The sequence below is a fragment of the Pelophylax lessonae genome (assembly GCF_965119305.1).
Source record: "Pelophylax lessonae genome assembly, chromosome: 3".
Classification (NCBI taxonomy): Eukaryota; Metazoa; Chordata; class Amphibia; order Anura; family Ranidae; genus Pelophylax; species Pelophylax lessonae.
Window position 1 is genome coordinate 466,325,084 of NC_138770.1, and position 18,693 is coordinate 466,343,776.

At 44.1% G+C, this 18,693-nt stretch overlaps 1 protein-coding gene across 1 annotated transcript in view; it reads right to left on the reverse strand.

Annotated features, from left to right (window-relative positions):
- The window catches only part of LYST (lysosomal trafficking regulator), a 409,773-nt gene that overhangs the window by 82,204 nt on the left and 308,876 nt on the right, over window positions 1-18,693 (reverse strand). The window contains exon 34 of the mRNA XM_082252534.1: window positions 14,296-14,441. Within this exon, the coding sequence (XP_082108660.1) occupies window positions 14,296-14,441 (146 nt within the window). The remainder of the gene's footprint in view (window positions 1-14,295; window positions 14,442-18,693) is intronic.

The following is an 18,693-nucleotide window of genomic DNA, read 5'->3' on the forward strand; positions in this document are numbered from 1 at the left end:
TTCTGAAAGAAGATTGCTAACGCTGAAACCTGACCCTTGATAGTGCTCAAGGACAGTTTCTGCTCAACCCCTTGTTGCAGACAGACCAAGATTCGGGTCACCGAATAGGTATGTGGGGGAAATCCAAAAGATTCACACCACGCAATATAAGACTTCCATGTGCTGGAAGTCGCTTTCCTTGCTTTAACTAGAGGTAGGAATAACTGAAGCTGACACTCCCTTGTCCTTCAGTACCTGGGTCTCAATGGCCAGGCCATTAAGCCAGCGATTGTAAAGCAAGATGGAAGATCGGTCCCTGAGACCGCAAATCCTCCCTGAGAGGAAGTCTCCAAGAAGCGTCCGCGACTAGCCTCACCAAGTCGGCGTACCAGGCTCGACGAGGTCAGTCCGGAATTTCCAGAATAACTGGAATTCCCTCCACCTCTATCCTGCGAAGACGTTCCCGCAGTAACTTGAGAGGATGGAAGGCATGCCATAGCGGATACTGCCCCCACGGGGCAATCAGCGTTTCTGCTGCGTGCGCTAGAGGATCGCGGGTGCGAGCTACAAACCTTCGCACCTTCCTGTTGAGCCAAGGTGCCAACAGATCCACATCCGGGGTGCCCCAATGAAGGGACAGCTAGTGAAAAACCTCTGGACGAAGAGGCCATACCCCTTGATCCAGAATCTGACGGCTGAAATATCTGCCTGCCGATTTCCCACCCCCGGAGTGAACACTGCGGGGAGATCCGGAACAAACCGTTCCGTCCAACGAAAGATGCTAGTCGTTTCGATGGCCACCAGGACACTCTAAGTGCCCCTTTCTTGACATAAGTCACGACCGTGGCATTGTGCGATTGGATCCGAATCGGGCTGCTCTAGAGCTGCTCGGTCCAGTAAATCAGACAAAATCTGATCGCTCTCAGTTCCGATACCCTATTGGTAACCTGGATGCTATCGGAAGGAATGACTTCCCCTGGTTGAGCATCGGAGGCTCCCTGGTCCGCTCGCTCAACCGGATCCGATTGTCCAGGAAATCGGAATTCTGATTCCATAAGAAAAGAATCTCCTTCAGGAGAATTCGGGTATGAGACTGGGTATACGGTACTGCCTCTAAGAAGGCCACCATCCGTCCCAGCCAATTGACGGACAGCAACATCCGAATCGTTGACTGAACCTTCTGGAGTTTTTCCGCAAGGAGAAACTTTCTTGCCCAGGATGTATCCAACATTCCAAGTCCAGAATTGGACGCACCTTGCCCTCTTTCCTGGGCATTGTGAACAGGTTCGAATAGAACCCCTGAAACCGTTCAATGTTAGAAGGGAAGAATCGTACCGGTGGAAGTGATCGAAACTCGATCCTGTATCCTGACAGTATGACCTCGCGAACCCCTTAGTCCGGGGTTCTGGCAAGCCATGGATCCGGAAACCGGTGAAGACATCCCCCCACCCCAGAGATGGGTAGGGGCGCATCAGGCTGTATACTTCAGGCTTGGCTGAGCCGGACTTTTTGTTTAGCCGACCAGCGCCCTTTGAAAAACCCTCTGAAGGGGCTTTGGAGGGTTTCGCCTTATCGCCCGCGCTCGCGGAACGAACAAACTCTTTATGAGCAGAAAGGGAAGGTCCTCGTTGGTTACGAGGTCCTCTTTATCCTAACAGTCTGTGGCAAGACAGCAGGTGGTACCGTCTATCCTTTAAAGAGGGATTCCTCAAACGGATAGCGCCTAGCCATGCGTTAGGAAATAACAGGGGTTCGTTTCAAAACGACCCCATTTGGGTAAAGGAAAATCCTTCGCCCTTTTGGTAGGCTAACAAGTACCAAAAAGGAATTTCAGTCTCAGCTACCTCTGCCGGTGTAACCTCAAGACTAAAGGTTTCCCGGACGGACACAACTAGTGCATCCACCACTCTTGTGCTATGGCGGAGGCAGAAACGTTCTCCTCACTGCTGAGGAGACATTACCTGAGACAACAGCCCCATAAGAGGGACCTGCAGCTGCATTGACCATCTCCGAATCCGTATCTGAAGTATCAGATAAAAAATAGGGGTAGGCGGGGGTCGCTTCTTGACCCCCGTCCCTGACAGGCCACCTCCACCCGGGATACCAAAGACTCCAAAACTGCCGATAATGCATTAAAAACAAGTGGGGTACTGGAGGGTCCTGCGGCCACCTTGAGGGGATCAGGTGGGGATACCTATGCGGCAGGGTCAATGATTATACAACACATTTGCCAGCGACAAAAAAATGACAAAGTAAAAAACTTTTTTTTTTTTTTTTTGTATCCCCCAGTCGCAACAGCGCCCCTCAGTGTTACCTGCCTTTTTGGACCCCACAGAGAGAGAGAGAGACCCCAAGGCTCATCCCTGATGCACAGAAGATTTCATCAGCTTGCTCAGTGCTGTCCTGTTACAGACAGGAAGTCTTTGGCCCTTTTTCCTGGGTAAAGGAGGCGGCTCCGCCCCTTAACACGCCTTCCGGCGCCTCCCCCTGGCTCCACGAGGTGTTTGGTCACCTCAAACATGGCCGCCCCCATGCTGGAGACACGAGGCTACGCCAATATGGCGGCCTCGTGTGCTCTGCAAGACAATGGCGGCGGCCTGTTAGGATAGCGGCGGCTTAGCAGCGGCCTGCGGGATGCTGTATTCGGCCTAGCGGCCTGCGGGAGTGCATCGGCCCCCCAAACTTCACCCTGGATGGTGATCAGCCTGGCTGGCGGTACCGGACCCTGGCGGGCCGCATGCGGTCCGTGGGCCGTCGGAAGGCAGCCTGCCCTTGCTGGAGGAATGCGATCTGGACTGCAGTTATACATGCATAGACATCGCCCTGTGAACACCTCTGACAGGTAGGATACCTTATGCTACCACAGTAATATTCTAGTACTGCCACTGACTTCAGTCATCTTTACAGTTTTGAAATGACATTAGATTGTCAGCTCCCAAACCAAGTCTCCTGGTTTCTTGTTCACAAAAATCACACTCAAATAGGGGGATCTGTGACATGTTATAGGATAGAGGGGAGACCCATCCTTACCATTTCAGAGAGGGGCCCGCGTTCACCACCAAAAAGGGGGAACATACTACTCACCATACCGGAACCAGGTGGGCGCCAACTCCTGACAGTACCCCTCTCCACCGGGGTGGGAGGGCTGTCGACCAATACGGACGCCGTGACTCATGGTCATTGGCGTTTAAGCGAGACGTTTAACTCGCAGGGTCAGTCCCCGTCCAGTGGGACTATGTCGCGGCCGACCCAGCGCGGAGCTATGGCCTGCACGCGCTCGTAGGCTGAACTCGGGTGACCACTGGATCTCAACATCCAGCCCGTCGCCCAGTTCCAGCTTTCTTGCTTGAAGATCTCACAGAACACTGGAGAAAAAAGCTGTCTAAAAAAATCTAAGAAAAAAATCCTGCCAGGACCGAAGATCCTAGCAAGGCATCTAGGTCCTTACTCCTAACAGAAAAAAACTGATTTGCTGTAGCAGGAAGTGAGAGGATATACCCTCTGGGACTGCCCCTAGGGTGTGGCCAGAACGTTTTCTTTCCTGTCTAGTCCTACTCCTGTAGAGGGCAGTATAACCCGAGTTGTTATTACTCAACGAGGACTACGTCTGTCAATGAGCGACAGAGAAAAGGGTATACACACTACATAGGACCCTTTTTTCATTTTTTTTTTTTATCAAAAATCTGTGGTGAATAATACATATTGTAATGAAGGTTGATACAGTGATCTGTAATCAAAATAAATGATCTCTGTGGTGAGGCATGAGGGATTCGAACAAACACCCCCAACTCAACCACAAACCCCAAATGAAGAAAAAAAAAAAAAAAAAACCTTGTTCTGACCCGTGTCCAGGAGAACCCCTGGTATTTCAGACGCAGTTCCTGGATCGATTTCTAGAGTTGAGAGTTCAACCAAACTTCTTGAGAGCGGTTACGAGGTTCTCCTTCAAGACTAAAGGGGACCCCACCTGAGAACGAAGTCATCCAGGTAGACCAGGATGTGAATCCCCTGGGACCTCAGCAGGGTCAACCCTGGAGACAGGAACATCATAAAAACTTGAAGAGCAGTGGCCAGACAAAGGGCTACAAAAGTTAAATGTTGATCCTCCACCTCAAACCATAAAAACACTGGTGTGAAAGGAGAGCTCAAGATGTGCAAGTATGCATCCTTTATACTGATAAAAAACGTGAATTCTCCTGGCCGAAGTGCAGCTATGACTGATTTTGTGGATTTGATTCAAAATTTTGTGACCTTCTAAACGATGCTCAAGGATCTGAGGTCCAGAAAGGATTTGTTGAGAACTGTGAATACGTTTTTTGTACAACTCCCGTATCCACTCTTCCTCACAAACTAGTGTCACAACCCCCAAATTCACTCAGATGGGTGAATGCACACAGGGGAAAAAGATACACTGGAGGGCAAGAAACTTTGGCCTGACTTGGAAGGTTTGGTGGGCCAAGACCAATCTGCTGAAAGCCTTAAAGCAGAATAAATCCTATTATCCTTTACTGCCAAGGAAGCTGCTTCTGTCTGATCTGTAACCATCATGGTGCTGCACATACAATGTGAGTCATGACACCAGCCATTTGATGGTTTCACAGTTTCATTGATGCAACAAGAACATGTGACAGTTAGAAAACCAGGCATTCCTGGAATATATTTTCCAGATATACTGGCCTGTGAGTATTTGGCACTCTGAGTCCCTCATATTTACAGAAAACTTTTTCATTTTTTATTTACTTTTTCTTTATTCAATCATTTTTTGTTACTCCAATATATATGTGTTTCTCTCTTTTTAGACATATTTCTTATGCATTTACTCTGAAGAAGCGAGCGTACAGCTCGCGAAACATGTCAGTTCAAGATGCATTATACTCATCTATTATGACATATTTATGGCTATTTATGATACTGAGATAAACTGTACTATTATGAGGTATATACATTGTGTGATTCACTACCATGAATGTTATGCATTGTTCACATTACTAGTTTGACATTTCATGCGTCTCAGCGCATAATGTCTTTTTTTCTTATCTACTTCCAATTTATTGTAATGAAAGCTACCTTTTTAATTTATCCTATTTTGTCTTTCTTTTCAAGCCACATGTACTCACCTCATCTAAAGTCCCACGGGCCATTTTCCTCTTTTTCTATGTATGTATCAGGATGGAGGTGTGTTACTGATGATACCAGACCATAACCCCCTTTTTTTCCCTTGGCATTCCAGGAATGTAACTTTTTAGAGACCTAAATTGATGGGATTTGTTCCGCTTTAGGCCCTTTTCGCACTTGTGCAACTTAAAAGTTGTGCTATTTTGACTGGACTGAAGCAATGCCTGTGTAATCTTGAGGCCTATAGACCTCAAAATGCATCAAAGATGGGCAAAAGTAGTACAGGGACTACTTTGAAGTTGCTGCGACTTGAAGTCGCACAGATATGAATGGTACTCGTCATGTGACTTGCAGTCCCAAGTTGCAGGACAAGTCACACAAAAGTGAAAGGGGACCGTATGATTCACTTCTGCTCAGGGGCCATATAAAAAGATACATATTGACTATATTTGAATATAGTGCCATAGCAACCCAAGCCAGGTATAAGGTTCAAGGTCCGAGTGATAGCAAATAATGATAGGCTGAAACACCTATAAACACTACACATAAAATGTGCATCAGATTATCATGAGAATGACCTGGGTGCCTCTGCAACACTGGCCCGGGATATACTATTGTATAGAACATAGACACTATGATATAATGTAGTGGCCCCAAATCCTTAGAGTAGGCACATCCTCTTATATAGTGCCATAACCTGAAGACCATCTCTACTGTAGGGATGTCTGCATAAACACAATTGCTTTTGAGGAGATAAGGGATATACCATATTCCCCTGAAGTTAGAGGACTGGAATCACGTCCAATAAGCTTCCAGTGTCAGGCCCAAGGAATGTGTCTGGTAATGCCTGAATGTGTGGGAAATGATTGTCTGCTGGATGAAGCCTCAGGAGCTAGGTCTCCTGGGCAATCCATATACAAGGACAGATAGATACAACTGGAGTATAATCGAAGAGATACATGTATAAAGAACTGACTAGTGCTTAGTCATGTAGAACCTAGGGCAACAAAGCCCATTTCCTAGACAAAGTGTGTAGAAAGGCCATGAATATATAGTCACCGGTTGTGAAATCATAAATAAAAAAAAGTACCTTAGTCAGGCTCCTGCCCAGAGTTCTGATCCCCAAACCAGGTACACACACACACACGTTTTCTATGTATAAAGACAACCATATTGCCAACTGCATATAGTCAGAGTTAAAGCAGTATGCGTATAATAAAAGTTTCCCAAATCATGGCCCATATATGGCTGAGGCCAATGCACAAAATAGACCATCCATATTATCTTATAAAAACAGAGCCACAGATAATTGGCAAAAGCCTTGATCTGCGACAAGGAGAACTTAGTTGAACATTCGCAACTAGATGTCAAGTACCTAATCGTATACTGCAGAACCATCAGAGAAGTCTCAGCAGTCAAGACTTTTGGGCCCTCCATGTGTAAATGCCATCTGATTATATTCAAAGGAATGCAGTAGAAACAACTGAACCACCATGTCATTATATAAAACACATAAGGATAAAGTGTTCTTTATAGTGCACCATCATACGGAAACTTCTGGGGAAAAAAACTGCTTCTAAAAGAAGGCTTATTAGAAACACCGCATTGATGGAACAAAAGATTTCACATGAAACGTTAATTTGCAAACAAAGGAAATCTAGTTGAACTACAGCCACCAGAGATCCTGCACCCAATATATCAACTTCATGTGTATGTTCAAGATGGACCTAAAAAGAGATACCCTATGATCTGCAATGCATACGCAATTGAGGTTTATGCCATCAAGCAGATAGCAGAATCCAGGATCCAGGTAAAAAAACTTGCTCTGTGGCTACCAATGCATTATATACAGTGCCTTGCGAAAGTATTCGGACCCCTTGAACTTTGCGACCTTTTGCCACATTTCAGGCTTCAAACATAAAGATATAAAACTGTAATATTTTGTGAAGAATCAACAAGTGGGGCACAATCATGAAGTGGAACGAAATTTATTGGATATTTCAAACTTAGTTAAATAAAAAAATGAAAAAATTGGGCGTGCAAAATTATTCAGCCCCTTTACTTTCAGTGCAGCAAACTCTCTCCAGAAGTTCAGTGAGGATCTCTGAATGATCCATTGTTGACCTAAATGACTAATGATGATAAATAGAATCCACCTGTGTGTAATCAAGTCTCCGTATAAATGCACCTGCACTGTGATAGTCTCAGAGGTCCGTTTAAAGCGCAGAGAGCATCATGAAGAACAAGGAACACACCAGGCAGGTCAGAGATACTGTTGTGGAGAAATTTAAAGCCGGATTTGGATACAAAAAGATTTCCCAAGCTTTAAACATCCCAAGGAGCACTGTGCAAGCGATAATATTGAAATGGAAGGAGTATCAGACCACTGCAAATCTACGAAGACCTGGCCGTCCCTCTAAACTTTCAGCTCATACAAGGAGATAACTGATCAGAGATGCAGCCAAGAGGCCCATGATCACTCTGGATAAACTGCAGAGATCTACAGCTGAGGTGGGAGACTCTGTCCATAGGACAACAATCAGTCGTATGCTACACAAATCTGGCCTTTATGGAAGAGTGGCAAGAAGAAAACCATTTCTTAAAGATATCCATAAAAAGTGTTGTTAAAGTTTGCCACAAGCCACCTGGGAGACACACCAAACATGTGGAAGAAGGTGCTCTGGTCAGATGAAACCAAAATCAAACTTTTTGGCAACAATGCAAAACGTTATGTTTGGCGTAAAAGCAACACAGCTCATCACCCTGAACACACCATCACCACTGTCAAACATGGTGGTGGCAGCATCATGGTTTGGGCCTGCTTTTCTTCAGCAGGGACAGGGAAGATGGTTAAAATTGATGGGAAGATGGATGGAGCCAAATACAGGACCATTCTGGAAGGAAACCTGATGGAGTCTGCAAAAGACCTGAGACTGGGACGGAAATTTGTCTTCCAACAAGACAATGACCCAAAACATAAAGCAAAATCTACAATGGAATGGTTCACAAATAAACATATCCAGGTGTTAGAATGGCCAAGTCAAAGTCCAGACCAGAATCCAATCGAGAATCTGTGGAAAGAACTGAAAACTGCTTTTCACAAACGCTCTCCATCCAACCTCACTGAGCTCGAGCTGTTTTGCAAGGAGGAATGGGCAAAAATTTCAGTCTCTCAATGTGCAAATCTGATAGAGACATACCCCAAGCGACTTACAGCTGTAATCGCAGCAAAAGGTGGCGCTGCCAAGTATTACCTTAAGGGGGCTGAATAATTTTGCACGCCCAATTTTTCACTTTTTTATTTGTTAAAAAAGTTTGAAATATCCAATAAATTTCGTTCCACTTCATGATTGTGTCCCACTTGTTGTTGATTCGTCACAAAAAAATTACAGTTTTATATCTTTATGTTTGAAGCCTGAAATGTGGCAAAAGGTCGAAAAGTTCAAGGGGGCCGAATACTTTCGCAATGCACTGTATCTATCCAGTGGAAGTAATGGGGGACTTCAGGTAAAAAGTGTGAAGGTGAGCACACCAAATGGTGTGTATAGTGCATACTAGTAACCCATGATAAATACAGCTTCCACTCCTCCCTGACCATGGACAAATGTTTAGTTGGAATGAGTCACCCATAGAGAAAAGTACACTGAAGTAAACCTGATTATCTCACTCCTGAGGTCTTAGGTTGGCCATACATTATACAATCTTCTTACAACTTTCCATAAATTCACATTCAACCATGTAGTGCAAAGCCTGTCTAATTGGATACAATTGAAAGTGTTGTTTAGTTTTGACCTTATATCATACGGTCTTTAGTAAATCCAAAGGGAAATTGCACAAGATAAATGAGAAAGCATGGCCAGCCTTAACCTGGTCAGGCCTGGTAGCAAATTAAAGCTGCTGACATCCTGAGCCTGAAAATGTGGCCAGAGCAGTCAGAAATACACCACCTGCCTGTGATTATGAGCAGTCAATAGGCACAGATTTGTCTATGCAGCCCTTGCTGCTCATTATCACAGGCAGGTGGTGTACTTCTGACTGCTCTGGCATAGCCCTTGCATAGAGGACTAGTCCAAGATCCAGTCCATTATATGTTGCAGAATCCACACCACAATCAAGAACAAAGACCTGATTGCACCCAGACTGAAAATTCAAACATTTATCTCAAACAAATTTCTAACAGTGAATGTGCTTTTCATTCAGGAAAGTGCACGCGTTTCAAAACTGGACGCAGTAAACTAAATTTTCAAGTAAGGTCGAATGTAATGGGAATCTTCACCCAATTTTTTTTACAAATATTTGTGTGAACTTTCATTTGAAAATCTACTAGTGTATGGCTAGCTTAAGAGTCTTACACACTACCATCACTATCACAACAGGCTGAGTAGATGGGCCAAAAAAGCCATATGCAGGGCTTCAAAAGATTTATCTGAAGAGTCCCTAAAAGTTGGGACATCAACAGGAACTGCAAGTGTCTTACTGAGGCAAGAAATAGCTAATTCAAACCTCCAGATCAAATAGTTTCTTAGAAAACGCTTTATAAATGGGCTACTGGTATGGAAAGCATTTCAGCGATCCATAAACCTTGTCAGGATGATTCCAGTCATAATATAAATGCTGAGGACTTCTATCTGGGAATGTGGCCAGGCCGCAGCTTCCTCCTGCCACTAGATGAATTTGAGGTAATATTCCTTTTAGTACTTATCTTCAGGGCACACTCCTAGTACCCCCTTTCTATCCACCAGCTGACACCCGTCCACTGACTACTCTACTCCGGAGTGGCCCCCTTCCTGGTCAGGCCTCTTGGGCACGATCCTCTGTACTCACGATACTGCTTTCCAGGTCCTCCAGTGCCTCAACTCCTTCAGTCAGCTCTCTTGGACCTCTGGGTTCAGCTCCACACTTCTGGCTCACCAGGCCGACTGCCTGTGATCATAGACTGCTGCAGAAGAGGAGGCAGCCACCACCCTCCTTCTGGGACTCTGCTCATCAGCCAAAGACCTTGAGCACATGTGCCTTGGCTTTATATACTACACCTCACAATGCACCGAGCAGTCTGTGCCAATCACTGGGGCTGTATCAAAGCCTATGTACTCATTGGACATGGTTTCCTCCACTATCCAATGTGCCTCCCCATTGGATCAGCTGGGAACACTCCCTCAGACCAGATGAATCACACACTGAGCACATTGAGCAGACCTAACTCACAGATCCTGCTCCCTGTTAAGCGGAGAGAATATAAAATTTACCTGCTGCTCCTCTGATAGGCAGACAGAGCCAAAAACTATACTCACTCTCTAGCACCTATCTAGGAGGATGCTACATAAAACACTCTTAACTAAATGATGTACAGGAAATGCAGTGGGGGTTTCCTATGTTTCCTTAAACCCCTATCTGTCACCTTAGGGCTGGCAGGGGCCTTAGAGTCCAGCTTGAGACATTTTCACACCTCCGCTAGCACTGTAAAAAAAAATCCTCTAGTGGTACATCCTTCTCCTCTCCAAGTCTAGCCAACTGGATGAATCTGAAGCAGAAGGCCCCTCCCTCGCAAAAAAAATAAAAAAAAAAACAATACCTGGAATGAACAAAAAAATAGTCAAAGGGGACTATCTACAGCGCTTGCTGGTGGCCTAAATGTGACAAATGAATATAAAATAGAAATTATAAATAATTAGATACTCGTGATAAATATAAATAGTTACTAAGTTCTAGCGCAGTAAAACATCAAGGTTTGTGGTGACAATAATATTAATAATTAAATAAATAATTGGCAAATAGTGCAGGGTTATTTTATGAAGTCCATCAGGTGACAAGAAAAAGCAGCTGTGTTGCTTTTACGCCAAACATAACATTTTTCATTGTTGCCAAAAAGTTAGATTTTGGTTTCATCTGACCAGAGCACCTTCTTCTACATGTTTGGTGTGTCTCCCAGGTGGCTTGTGGCAAACTTTAAAAACGACACTTTTTATGGATATCTTTAAGAAATGGCTTTCTTCTTGCCACTCTTCCATCAAGACTGATTGTTGTCCTATGGACAGAGTCTCCCACTTCTGCTGTAGATCTCTGCAGTTCATCCACAGTGATCATGGGCCTCTTGGCTGCATCTCTGATCAGTCTTCTCCTTGTATGAGCTGAAAGTTTAGAGGGACGGCCAGGTCTTCGTAGATTTGCAGTGGTCTGATACTCCTTCCATTTCAATATTATCACTTGCACAGTGCTCCTTGGGATGTTTAAAACGTGGGAAATCTTTTTGTATCCAAATCCGGCTTTAAACTTCTCCACAACAGTATCTCGGACCTGCCTGGTGTTCCTTGTTCTTCATGATGCTCTCTGCGCTTTAAACGGACCTCTGAGACTATCACAGTGCAGGTGCATTTATACGGAGACTTGATTACACACAGGTGGATTCTATTTATCATCATTAGTCATTTGGGTCAACATTGGATCATTCAGAGATCCTCACTGAACTTCTGGAGAGAGTTTGCTGCACTGAAAGTAAAGGGGCTGAATAATTTTGCACGCCCACTTTTTCAGTTTTTTATTTGTTAACAAAGTTTGAAATATCCAATAAATTTCGTTCCACTTCATGATTGTGTCCCACTTGTTGTTAATTCTTCACAAAAAATTTAATTTTTATATCTTTATGTTTGAAGCCTGAAATGTGGCAAAAGGTCGCAAAGTTCAAGGGGGCCGAATACTTTTGCAAGGCACTGTATATATACATATATATATATACACACACACACACATACGTTTTTCCTATTATTTTGTATATGTTGTTGCTTCTATACAATGATTTTGAATGAGGTGTTTGGTCTGAGTTCAATTGGTGTATCAGATTCTTTCTGGTAGTGGATCTGGACCGAACTCTTCACACAAGATGTGAGTGTATGTACTTTGTACTGCAGGGTTTTCTTTGTGGTACCAGCTGAGTATTGTTTTTAATTGGTTAGTTCACCTGTAACCTAATGATGACACAATAGAGCTGTATATAACCGAATGACGACACATTAGAGCTATATATAGGTGATTGTGGTGACTAGTTTTAATAGGTAATGAGGAAGCTTTAACATGTGGGTGAAACGAGTCTACCTTTGTCCCTGCTCCATCCGTCAACCACTTTTCAAATGAAGCTTCAATAAAGATTTTTGGAAGTGCAGCCATCCGGAATAATTTCTTTATGCCTACAGTGTCTGTTCCCCTGAAGGTCCGACCCTAAAAAATCCGAAAGCACTGCTGGACATTTTGTGCTCCAGACTGGTCTGTTGTGGTAGATAAGACCAATGAAGAAGCTTGCTTCACACATTTTGTCCCATTAGCAAACAGACAAAAAATTGCATCCACACAAGTGCCCCACAGAACAAAATGTAATGTGAATTTGCACAGTAATACTCTTCCTATCCTCCTGCTCTGGTGGTCGGCATAACCCTGTTAAATGGGTTGGCACCCAACTCACTCCAGAGGTTCACTCTGCAAGACTTTGCCCACTGTAGTCTGGCACATTACCACCCCCCCCCCCCCCATTCCCCAGTGAAGGAGGGATCGTTAAGGACAGACTTTCCTGCAGGAGTACACAACTTTAAACCTGTGCAATGCACACGTTGAACCATATACCTAGGTGCGTCACCCCACAAGGTCCAGTGCAGTTACAGCATTACTGGCTATCCCTACTCCCATCGTTGTGCGGAGTCCCGCGTACAGTCCTCGCAGCACTAAGCCCAGGGGATCACCAATTTGAGAAAGCTCACATCCTCTGCCATAGTAGCTTGGTGTAGCTAATGTCTTTTCTTATTAGAAGATCTAAAAACACTAAATATGCTATCATACAAAAGACGTGTAGTAATCAGCGCAAACCACAATAATCCAAAATAAATTAAAAATAAATTATATAGATGAATAGATTCAAGGCTGCAAGCAATCAGTGTTAACACATACCACCAGTGAATAAAAATAAATCAATATTGCTGCGCCAAGTGACTCAAATCAATCAAAAAATAACAACAGTAGTGTGAATCATACACCTGAATCAAAAATGTGCATAAATATGAACTGAATATTCATAATATGAATACAATATAAATAATCACAATGTAAATCCAAAGTGCAAATGCAACAAAAAGTGCGAGTGCAAAAATATTCAAAAAGTGCAATAATCAAATGGTAAGAAAAAAGTCCCAAGCTCAATCCTAATCAAGGGGAGAGTCTTTCAAATATCTCAATCAGTGATCCAGTGAATTGAAAGTAAAATCATGCTCCAAACACTTCAAACTAGTGCTCTCAGTGACTGGTGCTGGAATAGCAGCTCACCTTAGGGATAGACTCATAAGAGTCATACAAGCATCGATATAATTAACTGGACTGGGGTCTCCCGCTGACAAAGTCACATGACGTAATGCATATGGGGGAGGAGCCTACTCGTTGGAAGTCAGACCCAGGAAGGTTTGCCTCGTAGAGGCAATCAGCTGTTTGCAGCCCGCACTGTCTTAAGTGCCTGCGTATGTAAGTGCTTTACTTTTGGTTTTTGTAATAAATATTTTAAACTGAGAGCATTAGATTCCTCTTCCTTTCTTTTGCGGAGTATCACCGTATTCTGGAAACTGGCTAAGGGGAGGTTGAAGATGCGGAGTGGAAAAGACAGGCAGTCCAGTTAATTATACCGATGCTTGTATGACTCTTATGCGATCATACAGTTTCTCCTCAGAGATACAGTACATTCATAACCTAAGCACACTAGTAAAACACTGGGGCTAGCTTGGCACTGGGTCTCCCCATAAGTAAACTCCATTGGGGGGAGTGAAATGCGTTGGCGGCATGGCCTGGCAGGGGTCCAGGCTGAGACAGCCAATTGTCTACACACAGCAGGTCTTGTTCTGATGTGCGGCTTCTAAAATCAGCTCTTATCAGTTATCGTCTGGAGCGTGGGCAGGCTCCTTCCAAGCCAGCATTCACAGCAGCAGGCACAGGACTACACTTCCTAGCATCCTGACCGGCTCACACACATACCATGGGTTCATGGTGGGAGGGGTTATATGTGAGAGCTTTAAACGCTTTGGTTGGTGTCCACCTGAAGTAGAATTTAACCCTATTACTATTATTACCTATTATTAGTATATACTGTACGATAATGAGAAATATACAACAGATACTAAACATAGACATGTTCTAACTATGACGAAAATAATTTAAAGAGAACATATAACTTACCATCTTTCTTTTGTCTGTCTTTGAGGATGTATTTGTTTGGAATGGTTAGGTAACACCTTTGTAAACGTCGCCTCTCCCTGTTTGGACCCTCAGTGGGATCAAGCTGATAAGAGGTAGGGTATGATTCTGGGTCATACCACACAGCCCTTAATAAAATGGGAACAAAAAGAAAACCATACAGTTTATCAATTTGTAAACAAAATCAGTACTGACTTACTGAGTAATTTAATCCTTACCTAAAGGGGACACTCTAAATCTTTCCTACAGCCATCCAAACTAATAAAAATACTCACTTGCGTTATTAGTATGGATTCCTTTTCTAGAGACTGTAAATCTGGGTAATCCCACCAAGGAGCACACAGAAGTTTCTAAAGCTATATTTACAGCTATGTAGTGTTCCATTAGAAAGAGTCCCTCTCTACTGTCATGGTCATAAGGTTTTTAGCAGTAAGATAAAATCTACAATAGTAGCCAAAACTGTTTTTTTGTTTTTTTTTAGCAATGTTAATGCTAGAACCCCTGTCAGACCACTGACATTTGTGGAGAGGGAAGTTTGAATTAGTTAGGTCAGGGGAGCAAGAACAAGTGTACTTTGTATGAGAGTGCACTTGTTCTTCAATAAAAAAATATGTTTTTAAACTGGTTCCAAAGACAGAACATTTTTTACCCTAATGTATTACTTGCTTTAACATAAAAAATGTCCCAGTAGTTGTATCGCCCCCAATATACTTACCTGAGTCCTATCTTGATCCAGCGCTGTGCCCATCTGTTGCTCATCTCACAGGCCATAGAGGCAGAAGCATGAGCCATTGGCTACGGTTGCTGTCAATCAAATACTACTAGGCTAGAGCGGGGGCGGGACCAAGCCCCGCTATGTGCCTCTATGGACGTATACAGCCCAGCTCGGGAGCATGCCCGCACACCTGCCCCCATAAAAAGCAGTTTGCTATGGGAGCAGACAAAAAAAGAGAAGGAGGACAGCGCGGGGGGGGGGACCCCACTTTAAACTAAACTTTATTTAAACAAAAAGGTGTCCAGAAAAGAAGGGTGCCAATGGCTTAAAACATGCAGAATTTTTACTCTCAAGTCCCATTTGTACAGTCTGTCTACTGCCAGCATGTCAATACAAGGTATCATCCAGGAGGATAAAAAAAAAAAGGGGTAACACTAATAAATAAAAAAAAAAGGATTTTTCAATCAGATACATCCCAGTATACCTGTAAAATATATATATATATATATATATATATATATATATATATATATATTGTAACCAAGTTGGCCTAGTAGTGACAGAGATCCATTTTTTCCCCACATATTGCCAAGTTACTACAACTTTAAAAACATTTCTCTGTTTAAAAGTCAACCCTTAGAAATATGCAGAGTGAAAGCATGTTTACAGCCTCTGCATTTCCATCCTTTATGATGGAAGCATTAAAGCAGTGGTTCATAAACTATAAAGCTATCTATAGTAAGAAGGGTCACTTTTCCTATGAGGTCTTTTCATGTAAGGCATGTTCAATTTATTTTTAGGTGTTTTTATTTACTTAATTTTGTAACAAATTGGCATTATATATGTGAACATTCATCAGTGCCCTCGCAACTCATTCAGAACTACAAGCCGCTAGTTGCGGTGGCTGACGGTAGGTATGGTTCAATTCACGGGAAACTGTGAATGAATGACGTGGCAATGTGGGCAGGGACCCATACAGCCGAACTGTTTTTAAATTGTGCGGGGAAGGTTCCCCCGCCCACTATCACACCGCAGATGAGTGAGGAGGAACTGGTGGCAGCAGCTGGAACAAGTTAGGTGTTCCGCCATAAATATGGGTGGAACATGTAACATGTTCCAAAAGGTGAACTTAGCCTTGAAAGCTAACTTCCTGTCTGTTAAAATGTTTCAATACTTAAATGGTCAAAGCCTGGCTCACTTTATTAAATCTCCTGTTACTAATCATCTGTGCTGCAAACTTACCAGACAGCAAGGTCTGTATTTGCCAGAAAGGTTGAGTGCACAACCTTGTCCAGAGATCTGTGCATGTGCATAATGCAGCTTGCTGCCCACTGGGTAGGGTCACAACTGTACACAGGTATGTGCACATTCATGCTAATTCACATGAGCATGTGGAGCAGCTGGTTGGAAAGGTTAGGCTTAGTTGGGCTCTCTTGATAAGAGCCTGTGACAGCCCTTTAGTTTTAAGAACCCCTGCTGTGCTGGCATTGGGGGGTGTGGGGACGGAAGATTTCAAATAGAATTCAGAAAAGATAGGAATATATATATATATATATTATACATACATATACACACACACCTTATATCTCTCCCTGGCTCTACACTGTGTGCGTGTGTATATATATATATATATATATAAATGGATTTTTGTAAGAACTTACCGTAAAATCCTTTTCTCTTAAGCTCATTGACAGACGTAGTCTTCTTGATTCTCAAGAGCTGGGTTATGTTGTCTCCGCAGGAGTAGGACTAGGCAGAATGACAAAACGTTCTGGCTCCACCCAAGGGGGCAGTCCCTGAGGGTATATCCTCCCTCTCTCTGCTACAGGGAATCAGTTCTGTTTAAAGCAGTACAGAGAAATTAACCGAACCCAACTCAATGATAGAGGGGCGGGTACTACGTCTGTCAATGAGCTTAAGAGAAAAGGATTTTACGGTAAGTTCTTACAAAAATCCATTTTTCTCTATCGCTCATTGACAGACGTAGTCTTCTTGATTCTCAAGAGCTGGGACATCCAGAAGCAGTGCCACAAATGAGGGGTGGGATTGACAAAATCAAATCCAATCTAGAAGGCCCAACCGGTGCCAAACTTGAAGTTTTAAAGGCTCATTATAAACAAAGAATGAGGCTAAAGAAAAAAATTTTCCAACGGAAAAAAACCCTCGAGGTAGACCACTGGTCTCCTCAAATTGCGGCCTGCAAAACCTTGCGGCCAAACGAGGCATCAGACGATGCCATTACATCAACTTTATAATGTTTAGTAAAGGTATGCACCGACGACCAGGTAGCCGCCTTGCACACCTGGACCACTGACGCCTGATGGCGAAAGGCCCATGACGCACTAAGTGCCCGAGTGGAGTGCGCCTAACAGGGAACGGGGGCTCCCGACCCTTAATAGAATAAGCCTGTACTACCGTCTGTCTGATCCATCTGGAAATGGTCGCGGCAGATGCAGGCAACCCCTTTTTGGGTCCATCTGGGATCACAAAAAGTGAATCCGTCTTGCGAAACGAGTCTGTCGTTTTCAAGTATACCCTGATCGCCCGGACCACATCCAAGGAGTGTAACGCAAACTCCCGAGGATGACTGGGCTTAGGACACAGGGAAGGTAATACAATTTCTTCATTCAGATGAAATTCTGAAACCACTTTTGGTAGGAAGGATGGATTCGGACGAAGAACCACCTTATCTCTATGAACCACTAGATATGGTGAACGACAAGATAATGCGGCCAGTTCTGACACCCTGCGTGCAGAAGTAATAGCCACCAAGAAGGCCACCTTCTGGGACAACGTGGGTAGAGGAATCTCCCTAATATCTTCAAAGGGAGGTTTCTAAAGAACCGACAACACTAAATTAAGATCCCAGGGGGGTAACGGCGCGTGCACTGGCGGAGCCAGATGTCGCACCCCCTGGATGAAATTCCGCACCAAGGAATGAGTAGCCAAAGGCTTCTGAAAGAAGATGGCTAATGCTGAGACCTGACCCTTGATAGTACTCAAGGCCAGTTTCTGCTCAACCCCTTGTTGCAGAAAAGCCAATATTCGACTAATCGAATAAGACCGAGGACGGAACCCCAAAGGTTCACGCCATGCAATGTAGGACTTCCATGTGCGATGATAAATCTTTCTGGAAGTCGCTTTCCTTGCTTCAACTAGAGTAGGAATAACTGAAGCTGACAAACCTTTGTCCTTCAGCACCTGGGTCTCAATAGCCAGGCCGTTAAAGCCAGCGATCGTAAAGCAGGATGGAAGATCGGTCCCTGAGACAGTAGATCCTCTCTGAGAGGAAGTCTCCATGGGACGTCCGCCACCAGTCTGACCATGTCGGCGTACCAAGCTCGACGAGGCCAGTCCGGAGCTACCAGGATTACTGGGATTCCTTCCTCCTCTACCCTGCGAAGAAGTCTTGGCAGTAACGCGAGAGGAGGGAAGGCATATATTAGCTGGTATTGCCCCCACGGGGCGATCAGTGCGTCTGCGGTTTCTGCTAGAGGATCGCGGGAGCGAGCCACGAATCTCTGAACTTTCCTGTTGAATCGTGATGCCAACAGATCCACATCCGGGGTGCCCCACCGTAGGCACAACTGGTGGAAAACGTCTGGATGGAGGGACCATTCCCCCTGATCCAGGGTCTGACGGCTGAGATAATCTGCCTGCCAATT